At 42.3% G+C, this 18,858-nt stretch overlaps 1 protein-coding gene across 1 annotated transcript in view; it reads left to right on the top strand.

The window, feature by feature from the left end:
* The window catches only part of LOC307148012 (uncharacterized protein), a 38,592-nt gene that overhangs the window by 12,095 nt on the left and 7,639 nt on the right, over positions 1 to 18,858 (top strand). Inside the window, exons 5-11 of the mRNA XM_079853185.1 lie at positions 2,192 to 2,299; positions 2,377 to 2,510; positions 5,588 to 5,761; positions 6,535 to 6,767; positions 10,977 to 11,192; positions 13,270 to 13,998; positions 14,201 to 14,286. Of these exons, the coding sequence (XP_079709311.1) occupies positions 2,192 to 2,299; positions 2,377 to 2,510; positions 5,588 to 5,761; positions 6,535 to 6,767; positions 10,977 to 11,192; positions 13,270 to 13,658 (1,254 nt within the window). The 3' untranslated portion in view covers positions 13,659 to 13,998; positions 14,201 to 14,286. The remainder of the gene's footprint in view (positions 1 to 2,191; positions 2,300 to 2,376; positions 2,511 to 5,587; positions 5,762 to 6,534; positions 6,768 to 10,976; positions 11,193 to 13,269; positions 13,999 to 14,200; positions 14,287 to 18,858) is intronic.

Raw genomic sequence — 18,858 nt, 5'->3', positions numbered from 1 at the left:
ATTTACATTTTTATTATAAATTTGTGCGCATTATTTGTTGTTATTAGAGACTTCCGACGATCCGAGATTGATGGTAAAAATTGTTTTTTTACACAGCACCCCTGCTCTCGCCAGAAGCACCCCAGGGTGCCGCGTCACCCCGCTGGGAAACGCATGGTCTATATAGGCTAATAAAAAAATAAAAATAAAAAGCCTGTAATTAAGACCTTAACATTGACTTACCTGTCGAGAAGAAAGCAGGCAACTTCAGCGTCTCTTTTGAAAGCTTTCTCCTGCATTAGCTATCCCGACATTATAATAACCCTTGTTTTTGTAATCTCCGATCACGTTTCCTTTTACGGTCTTATTGTGGACTTTTTCGACGAAGAGGACTCGTTATCCTGTGACTTAACCGTGCAGTGAGTGCAGCCTTTTAAACTTGCCGGGGCAGTGACAAAAGTGCCTCTCACTGCTCTGCTCCGTTTCTGCTGGTTTCAGTCACGTGACGCGGGCTCTGAACGAAAACGCGTTGTGGAAACGCGTTGGCCTAGTACTTTTTGTCCCTCTCTGCTATTATAGTTTTTCAAGATGGCGGAACTACATGGAAGCCTCCGTGGACTTACCCGTCCTATGTATATAAAGATAATAAATTCTTCGTTTACAAGGATAAGTGAGATCATTGGCAGAGGTATTTGTACACCATTGAGGACATATTTATGAATAAAAATATTGATTTTAGATAATAAAATACCTAAAAAGTTACTTATTGTCCCTTTAAGTTTATGAACAATATTTTATATAAAATATATACTTTATGAAACGTGTTGAACTCTGAAACTGCTAGAAAATCAAAGCCATAAATCTAAACAAGTTGTGCTCTAAATTTGATCCAAAAAGTGAGATTCAGTGAGATATTGTTTGGGCGCAGTAACACATTTTCCCCATTAGATGCAGCAAAACTCCACTGATACACACAGTGGTTGGATTTGTGATTTGCACTTTATAGTTGAATGATAGTTTCTCTCTCTCACAAATATTATTAATTTTTTTTTAAATATTTTTTTATTACACACATACAAACCACACTCTGACATCCCCACACAATTATAGCTGCATAATTTATCCAGTTGGCTCTATAGTATGTCGAAGCAGAAAACCAGAATAAAGTGAGTATTTGTTATATAAGCCAAACCTGAGAAACGGCACCATCTGGGAATTTATTTTTTATTTATTTTTTTTAAGCCTTGCTAACAGAATGAAAGCCTATTAACTAATATTGCATCATTTTATAGTTAAATGGCCCTGGGATTAAAAATTGCAGTTTTAATGGGTTTCAAATGGGACATTTTTGTCCAAAAGGTCCTGAGGAACTATTTTGTGTACCTAGTGTAAAATATATTTATTAAAGGAAATGGGTAGCCTGACTTTGTCATACTCTAGGCAGAATGTGAGTCTGATACTGCTCCATAGGGCTTTCATTATGAGGTGTGTCTTAACCGAACCAGGAAAAAAAACCCTCTGCACTCAATTGGATAGACCTACAACCAATCAGAGCAACGCAGTGAGCCACGCATAGTTGTCAACAGAGCTCAACTGCACCATCGGAGTCAGCTGATAAATTAAACTTTTGCCGAATCCCGACGGCAAACACATCTTTCCGATCGACAAATGCCTTGATTGCGGTTCTCTGTTCGTCTTTTAAAATGAATGCGCTGACGATTTTTTTTATAACAGACGCGATAGCGGAATCTTAACATCTCAATTCTCCAGCGGCAATCATCTTTGTTGAAAACCAATTCAACCCAAGCGCTCTTTGATGACGTGGGTGATTACGTAACCGCAGATCATCTGTCCATCATCGATTAAAGCCCGCCCTGGCAATTTGATTGGCTCGGCCTTCTGGGAGCCGAGCATAATTACTCCTCAACGGATCGAGTCCAGACCGAACTTCCCGACCAAAAAAATGCTGTGGGCGGGGTTCGGGCTGGCACCCAGGCTAGGAAATGGGGGTAAAATAGTAAAATTCCAATAAAAATACACACCTGTGCCAAAATGTATAGAGTTGGCATTTACACAGGCAAAATTATCAAAAAAACAAAACTGAAAAAATACAAAATATGTCCATAAGGTTGCACGAGGGTTAATGAGTTTGTACTCAGGATATGCTGGACACGTTTGCAATATTAAACTAAACCTTTTCGATGTTCCCCAGGATGAGGACTGGGTGGAGCGGATCGCTCACGGTGGCAGGGTGGTGATCGGCGTAAGGAAGGAGAAAACTGCAAGCATACAAATAGCCTTGACACAGGAGGAGGAAGCTGTAAGTGTTAGCGTGATACAAACAGCAGATTGCGCAGCGCCAGTGTTTTACATTCAATAACTGTGGTGTTTCTCCAGTGTTTTCAGCTGTACTACAAGCAGATCAGGCCTGGGAACATCAGGCTCGAAACATTCTGCCAGGGGTTTTTCTTGTCGTCGTCCGGCACAGCTGTTTCCAATGTGACACATGACGTGATCCACCTCCATGAAATGTGCGTACTGTACCTACACAGATCCACGTGTAAATGGAGACACTTTACTATATCCTGTCAGTCACGGTTAGAGTTGGGCATCGTTTGAATTTCAACGATTCTGATCCCAATTCTGCTTATCGATTCCTAATTTCGATTCCAATAAGGTAAAAAAATAAATAAATACTTGGATATCATTCACATTTAGTCTTGTTGCAAAACATTTAGTTGTAGCTGAATATCTTGAACAAAAATCAACAGGCTAAAAATACCATAGCAAAAACAACTAGCCTAACTAATATAAATTTCGAGCATTATTAAAGACTAGTAAACAAACACAGTAATTAAAAAATAACTAATAAAATACTAGCAATCGCAACAAATATATACAACTGAACAAAGATACGATTGAAACGGTGCTTTAAGATTTTCAGGTATTCAGGAACAGAAACTGTAATCAAAAGTAAAATTGCACTGCACTTTATTTCTAATGTATATTTTATTTATATAGTTACAAAAGTTATCCAGTCAAGAATGAGCAAGTTTTCTCTGTCTTTTGTTGTTTGATTAGTGTTATTATAGATTGCTGTCACTTTAAGAGTTGCCTAATCTACAGTAGAGAAACAACGATCTCCTATATCTTGAATTTGGACTGCAGTACCTATTTCTATGGAAGGCATTTTCTGCCAAATTTAAATAAATAAATTAAATGATTAAAATGAAAATTAAAACCAGATTAACGATTTCATTACAGAAAACTGTACGCAAAATATGTGACAAAATTGAGAATGAAATTAAATTATTTCATTTTCACGGTGACAGTGCATCATCCCTGAAAAATAAAATGCAATTGGTGATTTCACATTTCATTTTCACTACAGTCTCGAGGCAAGACTGCCAATATTAAAATGAAAAGCCAAACGTGAAAAAGAAACTACAAATACAGTTTTTACAAAGCTCTTTATTAATGCTGACGCAATAATAGTGACACAATTCAAATTCAAATGTAAATTTTCGTTTTCATTTTAATTCCTCTTTTATTTCACAGTTTTCATTTTCGTTTTCATTTTCAAAGCCAACCTGCATGCAAATTCTATGTTAATGAGTGGGTGAGGCTTGTAACAGCGCTAGAGGCACGCCTTCTGTAAAGCGAAGTCGCTGACGTCCCTGTTGCATGAGTTGAATGTGTGAAACTAAATTATTTAAATGTGATTATATTGTAGGCTAATCGAGACGAAGAGATATGGCGAAATCTGTTAGTGAGCTTTTGCGGGAGGCTGCCGCAGCATTAGACCGTGGAAACAACCAGCCTGACCAGCATACGCGAGGCGCACTACAGTTCCTCGACCTGAGTCGCGGGCATCTTCAGTTCCCAGAGAAACTGTTAGTCAAGTCAAGTCAAGTCTTGATCCCTAGCTTTAACCGAGGACCTCGGCCAATGTTTCATATTCGCGTCATGCCTAAAAACGCACTTCAGCCGTGACTTATTCAGATACAGCAGTAGCCTAGAGTACCTTATTGCTTTTATAAAACGGTTACCACACAATACAAATATTAAACCCGAAAAATATGTATCTATGCAACTTTCATGAAGTAAAATCACTAAAAGCCAATTTCTTCCGCTGGAAAAAAAATAGTTTCTGACCATAAAGCAACAGGAGAAGTTACATTATTTCTCCATTAGATGGAGACAAAGACTGTCTTAATAAGTGAGTCAGTCAGTAGAGAAGACTTTTGAAATGACTCAAACTTGTGATCACGGAGAAGAAAGACGCAACTAACATGTATATAGGCACGGACAACCCCTTAAAAGTACAAAATATCACACCGGACATTCAAACGGGTTTTTTATTATGAATATAGGACTGACCTGAAGGAAAATGCTATAATATATATCTAGCCTACTATAAATGCAGGTAGGCCTACACTCGCTTTCTCGATCTCATCCAGAAGTTGTTACTGAAAATGAAAATCGGCATTGTGATTCTTTTTGTACACAAACGTAAAATAACCAAAAGACACGTAAACAGCGGACAGACACAGGCTACTGCTGTATCTGAATAAGTCACGGCTGAAGTGCGTTTTTAGGCATGACGCAAATATGAAACATTGGCCTTGGTCCTCGGTTAAAGCTAGGGATCAAGACTTGACTTGACTTGACTAACAGTTTCTCTGGGAACTGAAGATGCCCGCGACTCAGGTCGAGGAACTGCAGTGCGCCTCGCGTATGCTGGTCCGGCTGGTTGTTTCCACGGTCTAATGCTGCGGCAGCCTCCCGCAAAAGCTCACTAACAGATTTCGCCATATCTCTTCGTCTCGATTACAATATAATCACATTTAAATAATTTAGTTTCACACATTCAACTCATGCAACAGGGACGTCAGCGACTTCGCTTTACAGAAGGCGTGCCTCTAGCGCTGTTACAAGCCTCACCCACTCATTAACATAGAATTTGCATGCAGGTTGGCTTTGAAAATGAAAACGAAAATGAAAACTGTGAAATAAAAGAGGAATTAAAATGAAAACGAAAATTTACATTTGAATTTGAATTGTGTCACTATTATTGCGTCAGCATTAATAAAGAGCTTTGTAAAAACTGTATTTGTAGTTTCTTTTTCACGTTTGGCTTTTCATTTTAATATTGGCAGTCTTGCCTCGAGACTGTAGTGAAAGTGAAATGTGAAATCACCAATTGCATTTTATTTTTCAGGGATGATGCACTGTCACCGTGAAAATGAAATCATTTAATTTCATTCTCAATTTTGTCACATATTTTGCGTACAGTTTTCTGTAATGAAATCGTTAATCTGGTTTTAATTTTCATTTTAATCATTTAATTTATTTATTTAAATTTGGCAGAAAATGCCTTCCATATATTTCCACCACTAGCTGTCATTCTTACAGACTGCACCTTTAATGTTTTAAAGTCATATCGAAATGCTCACAAAGGAATCGATAAGAGGAATTGAAATTTGCATTTTATAACAAGTATCCGATTCCTGACCAAGTATTCGATTTCATTCAATTCAAATCGATTTTCGATTCCCAACCCTAGTCACAGTCATATCACAGTTGATGTGGTGTTTTCTCCCTGCAGGTATAAACTGGCCTGTGTGAATAGTCAGGAAGTGCGGAGGACTGTTGGATCGGCTTCACAAAGCCTTCCGCTGCACAAACAGAGGGCCGTAAACCTGTACCTGTCCAGTGACACTGGAAATCCTACACCTCAGGACATCGTGGACGCCGCTGAGATCCTTGACTCCTTGTCCGGGTCAGTCTCTTCATTTAACAAGGACTCAACACATCACCTGGGGCCGGTTGCGTAAGACTATAAGACTAGTCTTACAAGTTAGACATCAATTTTTTTTTCTTTAAACTGGGATAGTTCACCCAAAGATAAAATTTACCCCATGATTTACTCACCCTGAAGTCATCTAGGTGTATATGACATTCTTCTTTCAGACGAATACAATCAGAGTTATATTAAAACATGTCCCGGCTCTTCCAAGGACATGCGTACGGCCGTCTGCTGGAAACTAGTTATTTTAGTCGATAAAGTTTTAAATATGGATATTTTTCTTACACTAACACATCGCTTCACTTCAGAAGGCCTTTATTAACCCCCGCAGAGCCGTGTGGAGTTCGTTTATGATGGATAGATGCTTTTTTTTTATGTGCTTCAAAACATAAACAGCCAATCACTGCCATTATAAAGCTTGGAAGAGGGACATGTTTTATTATAACTCAGATTGTATCCGTCTGAAGGAAGAATGTCATATACACTTAGGATGACTTGAGGGTGAGTAAATTATGGGCTAATTTTCATTTTTGGGGGAACTATCCCATTAAGACTGTTAATAGCTTTTTTTTTTATCGGTTATATATTAGCCGAATTTAATACCGAAAATTAAAACGGACTGCCCCTGACTAACTGCTAGTGGTCACACTAGTACTTAAGATAATGTCTTAACATAATGGTTATGTTTATACAACTGGTCCTTTTATACAAGTGTTTTTTCTTATATTTATTCATCACTTATCCAGCGCTTCCTTGAACGACGACTCCTCATTGGCTGAACTGAGTTCTGCTGGATCCAGCATTGAGGAACACGCTTCACGAAAAGACTTCGCTGCCTTCATAGCCAGATTCCCCGTTTCTCTGGAGGGTCAGCCACCCTCGAAAAAGCAGCGGGTCGACTCGGGTTTTCCAGAGGACCGTGTGCTTTATGATAAGTGGCGAGCCTCCCAGTACAAACAGAGAGAGGAATATCTGCTGTGTGAGTCTCAAAATACACCAATACAGCACTGACACGACACAAACTAGGCCATGAAAGGGAAACTTCACCCCAAAATTAAAATACCCCTTGATTTACTCACCCTCAAGTCATCCTAGGTGTATGACTATCTTCTTTCAGACGAATACAATCAGAGTTATATAAAAAAAATATCCTGGCTAATCCAAGATTTATAATGGCATCATTATAAAAATCTTTAAATATCATTTAAAGTGAGTGGGAGCCCAAAATTTGAAGCCCAAAAAAGCGCATCCATCTATTATAGGAGTAATCCATACGACAACAGGGCTTATTAAAGGCTTTCTGAAGCAAAGCCATGCGTATGTGTAAGGAAAATATATATATTTATTTCTTTATAAACTATAATCACTGGCTTCCGGCAGACAACCGTATGCATCGTTTTACGGCGGAAGAGTGACCTCTGACCCGACACATGACACATTGATGAATGCTGAAGCACAGAGAATAGAGCAAAACAAAACGCCAGTCGTGAATTAAATGAGGATTTTTACAGAGAAATGTGGGAGGAGCTTGAGTTTGTTGCCCAACCCTGTTTGCTTAAACTACGCTACTCCTAATTTTTTACTTGTTCTTTATTAATTACTGAGTGTTTACTTGCCTTTTAATAATGCTTGAAATTTATAATAGTTAGGCTAGTTGGTTTTCTATGGTATTTTTAAACCACAGGCAAAATTCCTTGTGTAAGTGTTCTTTAGTCTACTCCATCAGGATACTCCATCAGGATACTCCTATAAGCACGAACCCCGTCTGATTGGTCGTGGCGGCGGTGTTGCAACAATCTATAGAGATATTCTCAATGTTACTCAGAAAACGGGCTATAAGTTTATTTCGTTTGAAGTACTTGTACTAAATGTTACGCTCTTAGATGTTAGAAAAACATCCCTATTATCTCTAGCCTTGGCTACCGTATATAGACCGCCTGGGCCTTACGCTGATTTCCTAAAAGAGTTTGCAGATTTTCTCTCAGACCTATTAGTTAATTTCGATAAAGCATTAATTGTTGGAGACTTTAATATCCACGTAGATAATTCAAATGATGCGCTAGGGGCTGCGTTTACAGATTTATTAAATTCCTTTGGGATTAAGCAAAACGTTACCGGACCAACTCATCGTTTTAATCATACACTCGATTTAATTATATCACATGGAACCGATCCAACCGATATAGATATCATTCCACAAAGTGACGATGTCACTGACCATTACATGGTAACTTGCATATTACGTACCCCTGTAATATATCATGCTGCGCCGCGTTATCGATTAGGCAGAACAATCCTTCCATCCACCATAGATCATTTTTCAAATAGCTTATCTGATTTGTCTCAGCTGCTCAGTGAACCCAAACAAACAGATGAACTTGAGGAATTAACTAGCACTATGAGCACCATTCTCTCTGGTACATTGGATATTGTTGCACCCATTAGACTAAAAAAGGTCAGAGAGAAAATTAAAGCACCATGGTACAACAATACTACGCATGTTCTAAAGAGAGAAACCCGTAATTTAGAGCGTAAATGGAAAAAAACTAACTTAGAGGTCTTTAGAATCGCATGGAAAGACAGTATGTCACGTTATAAAAAGGCCCTAAAAGAGGTCAGGGTTGAGCATCTCCGCAATCTAATAGAAAACAACCATAACAATCCTAGGTTCTTATTTAACACCGTCGCTAGACTAACAAATAAACAGATGTCTCCTGAACAAAATATTCTGTTACAGTTTAGTAGTAATGATTTCATGAAGTTCTTCACTGAGAAAATAGAAAACATCAGAACCACAATTGTAAACGTTCAATCCTCAATCGCGCCTTATAATTCGGCCTCAATTATCACCCCGCAAGAACAATTACAGTGCTTTACAACTATAGAACAAAAAGAGTTAAATAAACTTATCATTTCATCTAAAACAACAACATGTTTATTAGATCCTATACCAACTAAACTATTGAAAGAAGTGTTACCTGTAGTGGAAGAGCCTCTCCTCAATATTATTAACTCGTCTTTATCATTAGGTTATGTTCCAAGAACATTTAAACTGGCAGTTATAAAACCTCTCATTAAGAAACCACAATTAGATCCACATAATCTAGCAAATTATAGACCCATTTCAAATCTACCTTTTATGTCTAAAATACTAGAAAAAGTTGTGACCTCTCAACTGGGCTCTTTCTTGCAAGAAAATGACATCTATGAAAAGTTTCAGTCTGGGTTCAGGCCGCATCATAGCACTGAAACTGCGCTCGTTAAAATCACAAATGATTTACTTTTAGCTTCTGACCAAGGCTGTATCTCAATACTAGTTTTACTTGATCTTAGTGCTGCGTTCGATACTATAGATCATACAATACTCTTAGATCGACTACAAAATTATACTGGTGTTCAAGGACAAGCATTAAGCTGGTTTAGATCGTATTTATCTGACCGCTACCATTTTGTTTATTTAAATGGAGAAAAATCGATCATAACTCCAGTAAACTATGGAGTGCCGCAGGGATCTGTGTTGGGCCCTCTATTATTCTCAATATATATGCTGCCACTTGGAAATATTATAAGGAAACATGGAATTAGTTTCCATTGTTATGCTGATGACACTCAAATATATATTTCATCACGGCCGGATGAAAACGCTAAATTATCCAAATTGACAGAGTGTGTTAAAGATATAAAAGATTGGATGACGCGCAATTTCCTTTTATTGAATCCAGACAAGACAGAGGTACTAATCATCGGTTCAAAAAACCACCCACAAAACCTCTCACAATACAACTTTAACATAGTAGGATGTCCTGTTACTTCATCCTCTACAGTAAAAGACCTGGGTGTTATACTAGACTGCAACCTGTCTTTTGAAAATCATATTTCATATGTTACAAAAACAGCCTTTTTCCACCTTAGAAACATTGCTAAGCTACGTAACATGCTATCAGTTTCTGACGCAGAAAAGTTAGTTCATGCATTCATGACATTGAGACTAGATTACTGTAATGCGTTATTAGCCGGTTGTCCTGCATCCTCAATAAACAAGCTACAGTTAGTCCAAAATGCCGCCGCTAGAGTTCTTACTAGATCAAGAAAATATGATCATATAACACCAATTTTATCATCTCTACATTGGTTACCTATAAAGTCACGTATTAATTACAAGGTATTGCTACTGACTTATAAAGCCCTAAACGGCTTAGCTCCAGTCTATTTAACCGATCTTTTATCGCCCTATAATCCATCGCGCTCTTTAAGATCACTAAATTCGAGGCTTTTGGTCATACCTAGGATATCCAGATCCACCAAAGGAGGGAGAGCATTTTCACATTTAGCTCCAAAACTCTGGAATAGTCTTCCGGATACTGTTCGTTGCTCAGACTCGCTCTCCCAGTTTAAAACTAGATTAAAGACGCATCTCTTCAGCCAGGCATTTATATAATACTTTTAATCTTACAGTTAAATCCGGTCTCTAGTTCATAAACGCCAGAGGAGAACTGGCCCCCGACTGAGCCCGGGTTCTCCCAAGGTTTTTTTTTTTTTCTCCATTAGGTCACCTGATGGAGTTTTTCGGTTCCTTGCCACTGTTGCCTTTGGCTTGCTCAGTTGGGGATATTTGGGGATATTTAATTGAATTAATCAATCAACGATACCATTGATCAGCATTACCAAACGTGGACGTTCCACTAGAAACAAACATTGATGTATTGTTTTAATTTATTACTGTGAAGCTGCTTTGATACAACCTATGTTGTGAAAAGCGCTATATAAATAAACTTGACTTGACTTGACTTGACTTTAGCCTGTTGATTTTTGTTCATGATATTCAGCTACAATTAAATGTTTTACAATAAGACTAAATGTAATTTTTTTTTTTTTTTTTTTTTTACCTTATGGCATCGAAATTAGGAATCCAAATCGTTAAAATTAAAACGATACCCAACCCTATGGATGGATGCACTTTTTTGGGGGCTTCACATTTTGGGCTCACATTCACTGCTATTATAAAGCTTGGAAGAGCCAGGATATTGCTTAATATAACTCTGATGGTATTCGTCTGGTAGGAGAATGTCATATACACCTAGGATGACTAGATGGTGAATAAATCATGAGGTTATTATCATTTTCAGGTGAACTAACCCATTAATTCACTGTGACTCGCATGAGTAAAGTTATGTAACTCTTTCTTCAGCACGCTTCACACACAGCAAGGCTTCAGCTGGAAAGGTGGCGAGGCTGATAGCGCAGGAGGGCTGGAAGATCAACTCCCCGAAGCCAGAAGAGATCGAGAGGTTGTGGAAGCCAGCTCCTCCAAGCATTGAGGCAAATCAGCTTATAATAAAGTGTGTGTCTGAGCAGACCTGGACCGGGCTGGCCGTCAAGAACTTCGGTGACGAGCACGGCCTGGGTAAGAAGAGCTTTCATTTTCCTTCTAAGAAGAGAAAATACCATCACGTAAATGTACATTTTAGCAAGTGTTACAGGGTGCCCACAGGTCCTTAATGGCCCCTGAAATCAAAATGTACGTTTTTTTTAGCTTTTAGTATAAATATGTTAGCCTTAAGGTTATGAATAAGCTGGTGTGTTCCAAAACAAAGACAAAATTCGCATATAGGAGATATTTTTGGTCACATTACCGCTAAAATTTCTGCAGTCCGACGAACCCAGTGTCTGTCAAATAACCAGTGAATCATAGAGGCACGAGTGATTCTGATTTTATTACATAAACAGCGATTGATAATGGATAGTGTTTCTGAGGCTCGAGAGAGACTTTAGTTTCTTTAGAGACTTTAGTGGAGAAATCAAAACAAATGAGCGTAACTGCACACATAAAGAAACTCACAGAAGAAATGTCCTGAGGTAAAAAGTTTTTTTATATATAACAAATGATATAGTTAACATAATGGGACAAGGGATTTTAGTTCAATTAACAAGTAGTTATTATTAAATTACTTGCATTTTAGACACAATATTGAATATTTTTGTTCTGTTTTACCAATGAAAATAGTTCCAGGAATGACTTGATGACTCGAACAGTAAGTTCTTATTTGTATATTCAAAAATGTAAAATATTAATCTCATAGCATTATTTATTGCAGTTGTAATTTTGCAGTATACATTATTTTGTTTAATTGGTAACAGCTCTAAAGTGCATATTGAATTCATTTATCAAATGTAAGAATTTGACATGAAATATACATTTAATAAAGTAAAAAACAATTGTCAAAAATATAAAAAATATGCAGATTTAAGTATACAAAAGCTTATAGAACGCTGATGAAAATATTTCTTCGGAATAAACTGTTTACACAACCAAATATCTTGGGGATACGATGCTTTTGTGGGATCTTTTTATATATCGGATATTGTCTGCTTATATGAAAAGTTCACTGTATATCATACTAATAAATAGCATTTATGACAGCAATGATATTTTGTTTTCTTTTTACATATACGTATGTAATTATGTGTATTTCCATCACAGGTTTGGTTTAAAGTTTCATTAAAAGGTCTTAAAGTCTTGAATTTAACTTGTTTATATCTGTAAACGCCCTGGGCCCTATTTTAACGATCTGAAACGCAAGTATCAAACGCGAAACGCAAGTGACTTTGTGGGCGGATCTGGACGCAAATCTAAAATGTGTTGGTCTGAAGTCGCTTCATTACTCATAGGTGTGGTTTGGGCGTAACGTGAAATAAACCAATCAGAGCATCATCTCACATTCCCTTTAAGAGCAGGCGCGCTTGTTCCATGGCGGATTGCTGTTATAACGGCGGATTTGCCAGGAGCGGTTCACAGCCGAGGAGACCGACGTTCTCGTCAGGGCCGTAAAACACAGAGAAGTGACATTGGGGATGGAGAAACACACCCAAATAAGCTTCGGTTAAACAGACGTATGATAATTTGGATAAATGTGTAAGCTAGATTTAGGCCTATTTTTCACATCTTCATGGACACAACAATGATTTCCCTCATGTGGTAATATTTTTCCGTGTAATTATGTATGGTTTTCTAAAAATGAAAACTGCTGCGTCTGTGTAGATGAGAGAAGCAAAGTGTATGCGTGTTGTGCACACGCTACATTATGGCCAAGCATGCGCCCTTAAAATAGCATCTGAATAACATGCGTCACTGACTTTAGACTAGGTTTTTCCTGGTCTGTGGAGGAATTGTTTTCTGAAACTGCAAAATAGCACCAGGAACGTTTGCGCCGGAACACGCCTCCTCTTTTCACTGAACCGCCCCCGGGAGCGCAAGTTCATTCCCTAATTTACCGACGTGCGTCTGTGGAGGGAAAAGTCCGCTGTGCGCGGGTGTAAAATAGGAATGATACATGCGTCGCTGTACAAAGTCAATTGCGCTGGGTGCAAGATAGGGCGCAAGTGTCCGCTGCACCGGGAACTAAAACACTGAGTAGCTTTCCTGCATCATGTGTATTCAGTTGTTGTTTTGATCTTACAATGTAACGTCCTCTTGATTTCAGGAGTGGTTGCGACCCGTCCGTTCTCTAAAGGAGACGTTGTGTGTGATTTCCACGGGAAGGTGATCCCGGCAGCCGAAGGGAGAGCGATGATGATGAAGGGTCTTCGGGAGCTGGTGTTCTTCAGGGCGGGACACCGAGACCTGTGTGTGGACGCCCAGACCCCCTGCGAGTGCCACCCCGACACACACCCCGTCGGCAGGAGGATCACACACTCTCAGAGCCCCAACCTGGAGCCGCTTCACTGCGTGCTGAAGCTCCACGGGCGGCCCCAGGACGTCATCCTCTTTAAAGCGCTCGTGGACATCGGCATCGACACACAGCTGAAGTTTTACTCCGGAGAGATCGTGAAGTCTTTCCTCGGCCTGGAGCTGGACTGGCCCGATGAGTAGAGGAGTCCGCTTCACTATTGAGGAACTGTTGCACAGTTTTTCACAATGTCCCTGTAAGAAGAGCTCAAACAAAACTCGCCTCTTTTTCCACTCCCACAAATGGGTTGAAAATCTTCCAGTTGCATAGAGAGCCATTGAGATTTACATGTGGTAAAGTATGTGGAATCAGTCCGCAGAATATAACCAGAAACACTGGATCCCCTTTTGATGCCGTTAGAGCAGAAGAATAAAAGTCCCCTGATATCAGCCAAACTTATATAGTAGATCCAGGACTTGTTCATTAAAGAAGTGCCAGATTGATGAGCCAGTCCTGCTGTTTCTGTGCAGAGACTCCATGATGGTAATAATCTAATTTCTGCTTTATTTAAATGTCTATTTTTTGTTTAATGAGTGTGTGTGTGTGTGTGTGTGTGTGTGTGTGTGTGTGTGTGTGTGTGTGTGTGTGTGTGTGTGTGTGTGTGTGTGTACCACACAGAATAACTGTAGGATGGAATAACAGCTGTTTAACAGGATACTTAATAATATTGTTTTTCATTTTATAGTCTGGTGAGTTTCTTCACATCACTCCCGTTAAACTGGCCAATCTTGACACACTGACCCTGGATCAGGCGCTGGCTCTGTCCTCAAGGTGATGTTGTTACTGTTTTATATGTATACATGAACTTAACCCTTTGATTATGTTTAGGGGAGTATGACCCATTTTTTATCAATAAATTCAGCATAAATCTGAAAATTTCCACAGAGAAATGAAGGCGTAGTACTGGAGTATAAATGCAATGTAAAACAGGCACACACACACTCACACTCTCTCGCACACACTCACTCACACTCTCACTCTCTCTCACACACACACACACACACACACACACACACACACACACACACACACACACACACTCTCACACTCACTCACTCACTCACTCACTCACTCACTCACACTCACTCTCTCACACACACTCACTCTCTCACACACACACACACACACTCACACTCACACTCTCTCTCACTCTCTTTACTCACACTCACTTACTCACACGCTCAAACATTATCACACTCACACTCACACTCTTTCTCACTCTCTCACACACACACACACACACACACACACACACACACACACACACTCACTCACACTCTCACTCTCTCTCTCACACACACACACACACACACACACACACACTCTCACACTCACTCACTCACTCACTCACTCACTCACTCACTCACACTCACTCTATCACACACACTCACTCTCTCACACACACTCTCTCACACACACACACACTCACACTCTCTCTCACTCTCTTTACTCTCACTCAAACTCACTTACTCACACGCTCACACACTCACTCTCTCTCTCACACACACTCAAACATTCTCACACTCACTCTCACACTCACACTCTTTCTCTCTCTCTCTCACACACACACACACACACACACACACACACACACACACACACACACACACACACACACTCACTCACTCACTCACTCACTCACTCACTCACTTTCACTCTCACTCTCACTCACACACACTCACTCACTCTCACCCACACACACTCACACACTCTCACACTCACTCTCTCACACTATCTCATACTCACACACACTCTCTCTCACACACACACACACACACACACACACACACACACACACACACACACACACACTAACTCTCTCACACATACTCACTCTCTCTGTCTCAGAGCATTTGTATAAAACTTGGCAAGCAAAAAAAAAAAAAAAAGCAGATATGAAGAGGTGAAACCTAATACACACATGCACAAACACGCACCTTATCTTCTGCTTATTAGGGCCCGAGCACCGATGGTGTGAGGACCCTCTTGGAATTGCTCTGTTTATTATTATTATTATTATTATTATTATTCTTCTCCGCATTGAATTGCATTTTTGAGGGCCTAAACATGCGCGAAAACGTTTCGGTTACTCACGTAACCTCTGTTCTCTCTAGAAGAGGGAACGAGTATTGCGTAGTTGCTACGCTACGGGAAAGCCTTTCTTTCTCGAGATACTGAAGCCAAAAATTATCCTTAATTTTTATAATCTTGTCAACGCAGTGCGGCAGCCTGCAGACCTAGGGCGAGCTACTAGCGTGCCCATTGGCTGCCCTGCGGCAACTGCAGCAGCCTACCGCTGAGCCCTTGGCGTGACGTCACGACCAATGAGCGCGCTTGGCGCGCTTAATGCGTCACAGCCCGCGAAAAAGGGGGGTGTGGCTTAGCGTATATAAACAGGGCTCGGAGGCTGCTTCTCTGGTTTCTGTCGCATGAAGCGAAATGAGCTCGTGGCGCGAGCACGGCGGGCTACGCAATACTCGTTCCCTCTTCTAGAGAGAACAGAGGTTACGTGAGTAACCGAAACGTTCTCTTACGAGAGGTTCTCTCGTATTGCGTAGTTGCTACGCTACGGGAACGCCCTTGTCAACGCCGTGCGCGCCCAGCATCCACTGAATGAGTCCCAGGGAGAGCCCGGGGAACGTGATAGCGGAGAGCCGGGCGGCCCAAAGAGGGCTAGCGCCGTACATAAGCACACACTAGGGGGTTAGGAGCGGCACGGCCGGTCCGAACTGACAATTCCCTGCATAGTGCAGCTCAACCAGTAGAGCTAAATCACACACCGTAGCCCGCGCACAGATAGTGGGCCGGCATACGCGAGACTTAGACTGATAACACTTTCGCCTGCAAGGTGGGAACATCCAGGTTGTAAAACCTAACAAATGTAGAGGGGGAGGCCCAGCCTGCCGCTGCACAAATGTCATGAATGGGAATCCCGCTGGACCACGCCCACGACGAGGCCATGCCTCTGGTGGAGTGAGCTCGAATGCCCAATGGGCACTGCAGGTCTTTAGACGCATAAGCCACAGCAATAGCGTCCACTATCCATCTGGACAGGCTGTGTTTCGAGGCGGCGAGACCCTTGGTGCGCCCACCAAACGAAACAAAGAGCTGATCCGAGCGCCTGAAAGCGGCGGACCGTGAAATGTAGTTTCTCAACGCCCTGACCGGGCAGAGGAGATTACTATCGGCCTCGCTGCCGTGCGTTGGCAGGGCTGAGAGGGAAATGACCTGTGCTCTGAAGGGAGTGCCCAAAATTTTGGGAACGTACCCATGCCTCGGTCTGAGAATGACTTTGGAGTCATTAGGTCCGAACTCGAGGCACGCGGCGTTAATAGATAACGCGTGAAGGTCTCCCACTCGTTTGACTGAAGACAGTGCTATCAGAAAAACGGTTTTGAGCGTGAGGTATTTCATATCCACAGTTTCCAAGGGTTCGAAGGGATGCGCTCTCAGGGCCTCCAAGACCAGAGAAAGATCCCACATAGGAACCGCGGGGGGTCGCGGGGGGTTCATCCTCCTGGCTCCCCTAAGGAAGCGGATGACGAACTCGTTCCTTCCTAATGCGCGGCCCCGCTCTGAAACAGAGAGCGCTGAAATGGCCGCAACATAGACTTTGAGCGTGGAGGGGGACCTGCCCGCGTCCAGTAGCTCTTGAAGGAAACACAGAATTCGCGATACCCCACATGTCTGTGGATCGAGCCCCTTAGCAGTGCACCATCTGTTAAACACTGACCATTTCGACATGTAGAGCCGCCTCGTAGAGGGGGCTCTAGATTGTATGATCGTGTTCATGACCCCGTCTGGCAGATCAGCGTGTAATCGTTGAGGCTCCACGCATGCAGAGACCAGCGCTCTGGATGGGGATGCCATATCGAGCCGCGGGCTTGAGAGAGAAGGTCTCTCTTCACCGGTATCGGCCAGGGGGCTGAGTCTGCCAGCTGTATTAGATCCGGGAACCAAGCTTGGTTCTCCCAGCATGGGGCTATGAGGAGCACTGAGTGGCGCGCTTCCCTGATTCTCTCGATGACCTGAGGCAGCAGAGAGACCGGGGGAAAAGCGTACAACGGGCCGCTGGGCCAGGTCTGGGCCAGCGCGTCCTCGTTCTTCGAGAAGAACTCTGGGCAATGAGCGTTGTCTTTTGACGCAAAAAGGTCGACTTTCGCTTTGCCGAAACGGCGCCACAGTGACTGGACTGTTTGGGGGTGTAGAGACCACTCCCCAGGGGGAACGTTGTCCCTGGACAGTCTGTCGGGACCCTCGTTCAGGTGGCCAGGCACATGCGCGGCTCTCAGCGAGCGCAGAGGGTGCTGAGCCCACACGAGGAGGCGTTCCGCCAGGGTGCAGAGCGTCTTTGATCTGACACCGCCCTGGCGATTCACATAGGCCACTACCGATGTATTGTCCGTGCGGACTAGAACATGGTGACCGTGGAGGAATGGGAGGAAGTGTTTGAGCGCTTTCTCGACCGCGAGCATCTCTAGACAGTTTATGTGTAGGAGATTCTCCTGGTCTGACCAGCGGCCATAGACCGGTCTGCCTTCGAAGAGCGCTCCCCAACCTAGGTTGGAAGCGTCTGTCGAGACAACTTTCCGGTGTGAAATCACTCCCATAGTCACTCCCGTGAGATACCATTCGGCTGCCAGCCAGGGCTGCAGGGCTGAAATGCAGCCCTGATTCACTCTGACTCGCAAGCCGCCGGCCGCCCAGGCTCGGTGGGGCACGCGCGCTTTCAGCCAGCGTTGAAGCGGGCGCATGCGCAGTAAGCCCAGCTGGAGCGCTGCTACAGCTGAGGCCATATGCCCCAAGATACGCTGGAATGTCCTCAGCGGAACCCGGCTGCCTATTTGGAGGGATGCGGCGAGGAGGCGGATGCGGCGCGCGCGCTGCTCCGACAGTCTGGCCGTCATAGCCACCGAGTCCAGTTCTATTCCAAGAAAGGAAATTGACTGACGGGGCGATAGCGAGCTCTTGGTCCAGTTGACCGAGAGACCCAGCTCCTCCAAATGGCTGAGAAGCGCTGTTCTGTGAGACACAAGTTCCGTCTCTGACTGCGCTAGAATAAGCCAATCGTCCAGATAATTCAGTATTCGCATTCCCTGTTTTCTCAGGGGAGCGAGGGCCGTGTCCATGCATTTCGTAAATGTACGGGGTGCCAAAGACAGGCCGAAGGGCAGGACTGTGTACTGATATACTCGACCGTTGAAGGCGAATCTCAAGAATGGCCTGTGACGGGGAGTTATCTGGATCTGAAAGTATGCGTCTTTTAGATCGAGAGAGATAAACCAGTCTCCTGGGCGAATCTGCACGAGGATTTTTCTGGTTGTGATCATTTTGAACGGCCGT

Source organism: Squalius cephalus (assembly GCF_949319135.1).
Source record: "Squalius cephalus genome assembly, chromosome: 20".
NCBI classification, from domain to species: Eukaryota; Metazoa; Chordata; class Actinopteri; order Cypriniformes; family Leuciscidae; genus Squalius; species Squalius cephalus.
Note: the sequence above shows the minus strand (reverse complement) of the source record. Positions and strands in the feature narration are given on the sequence as shown.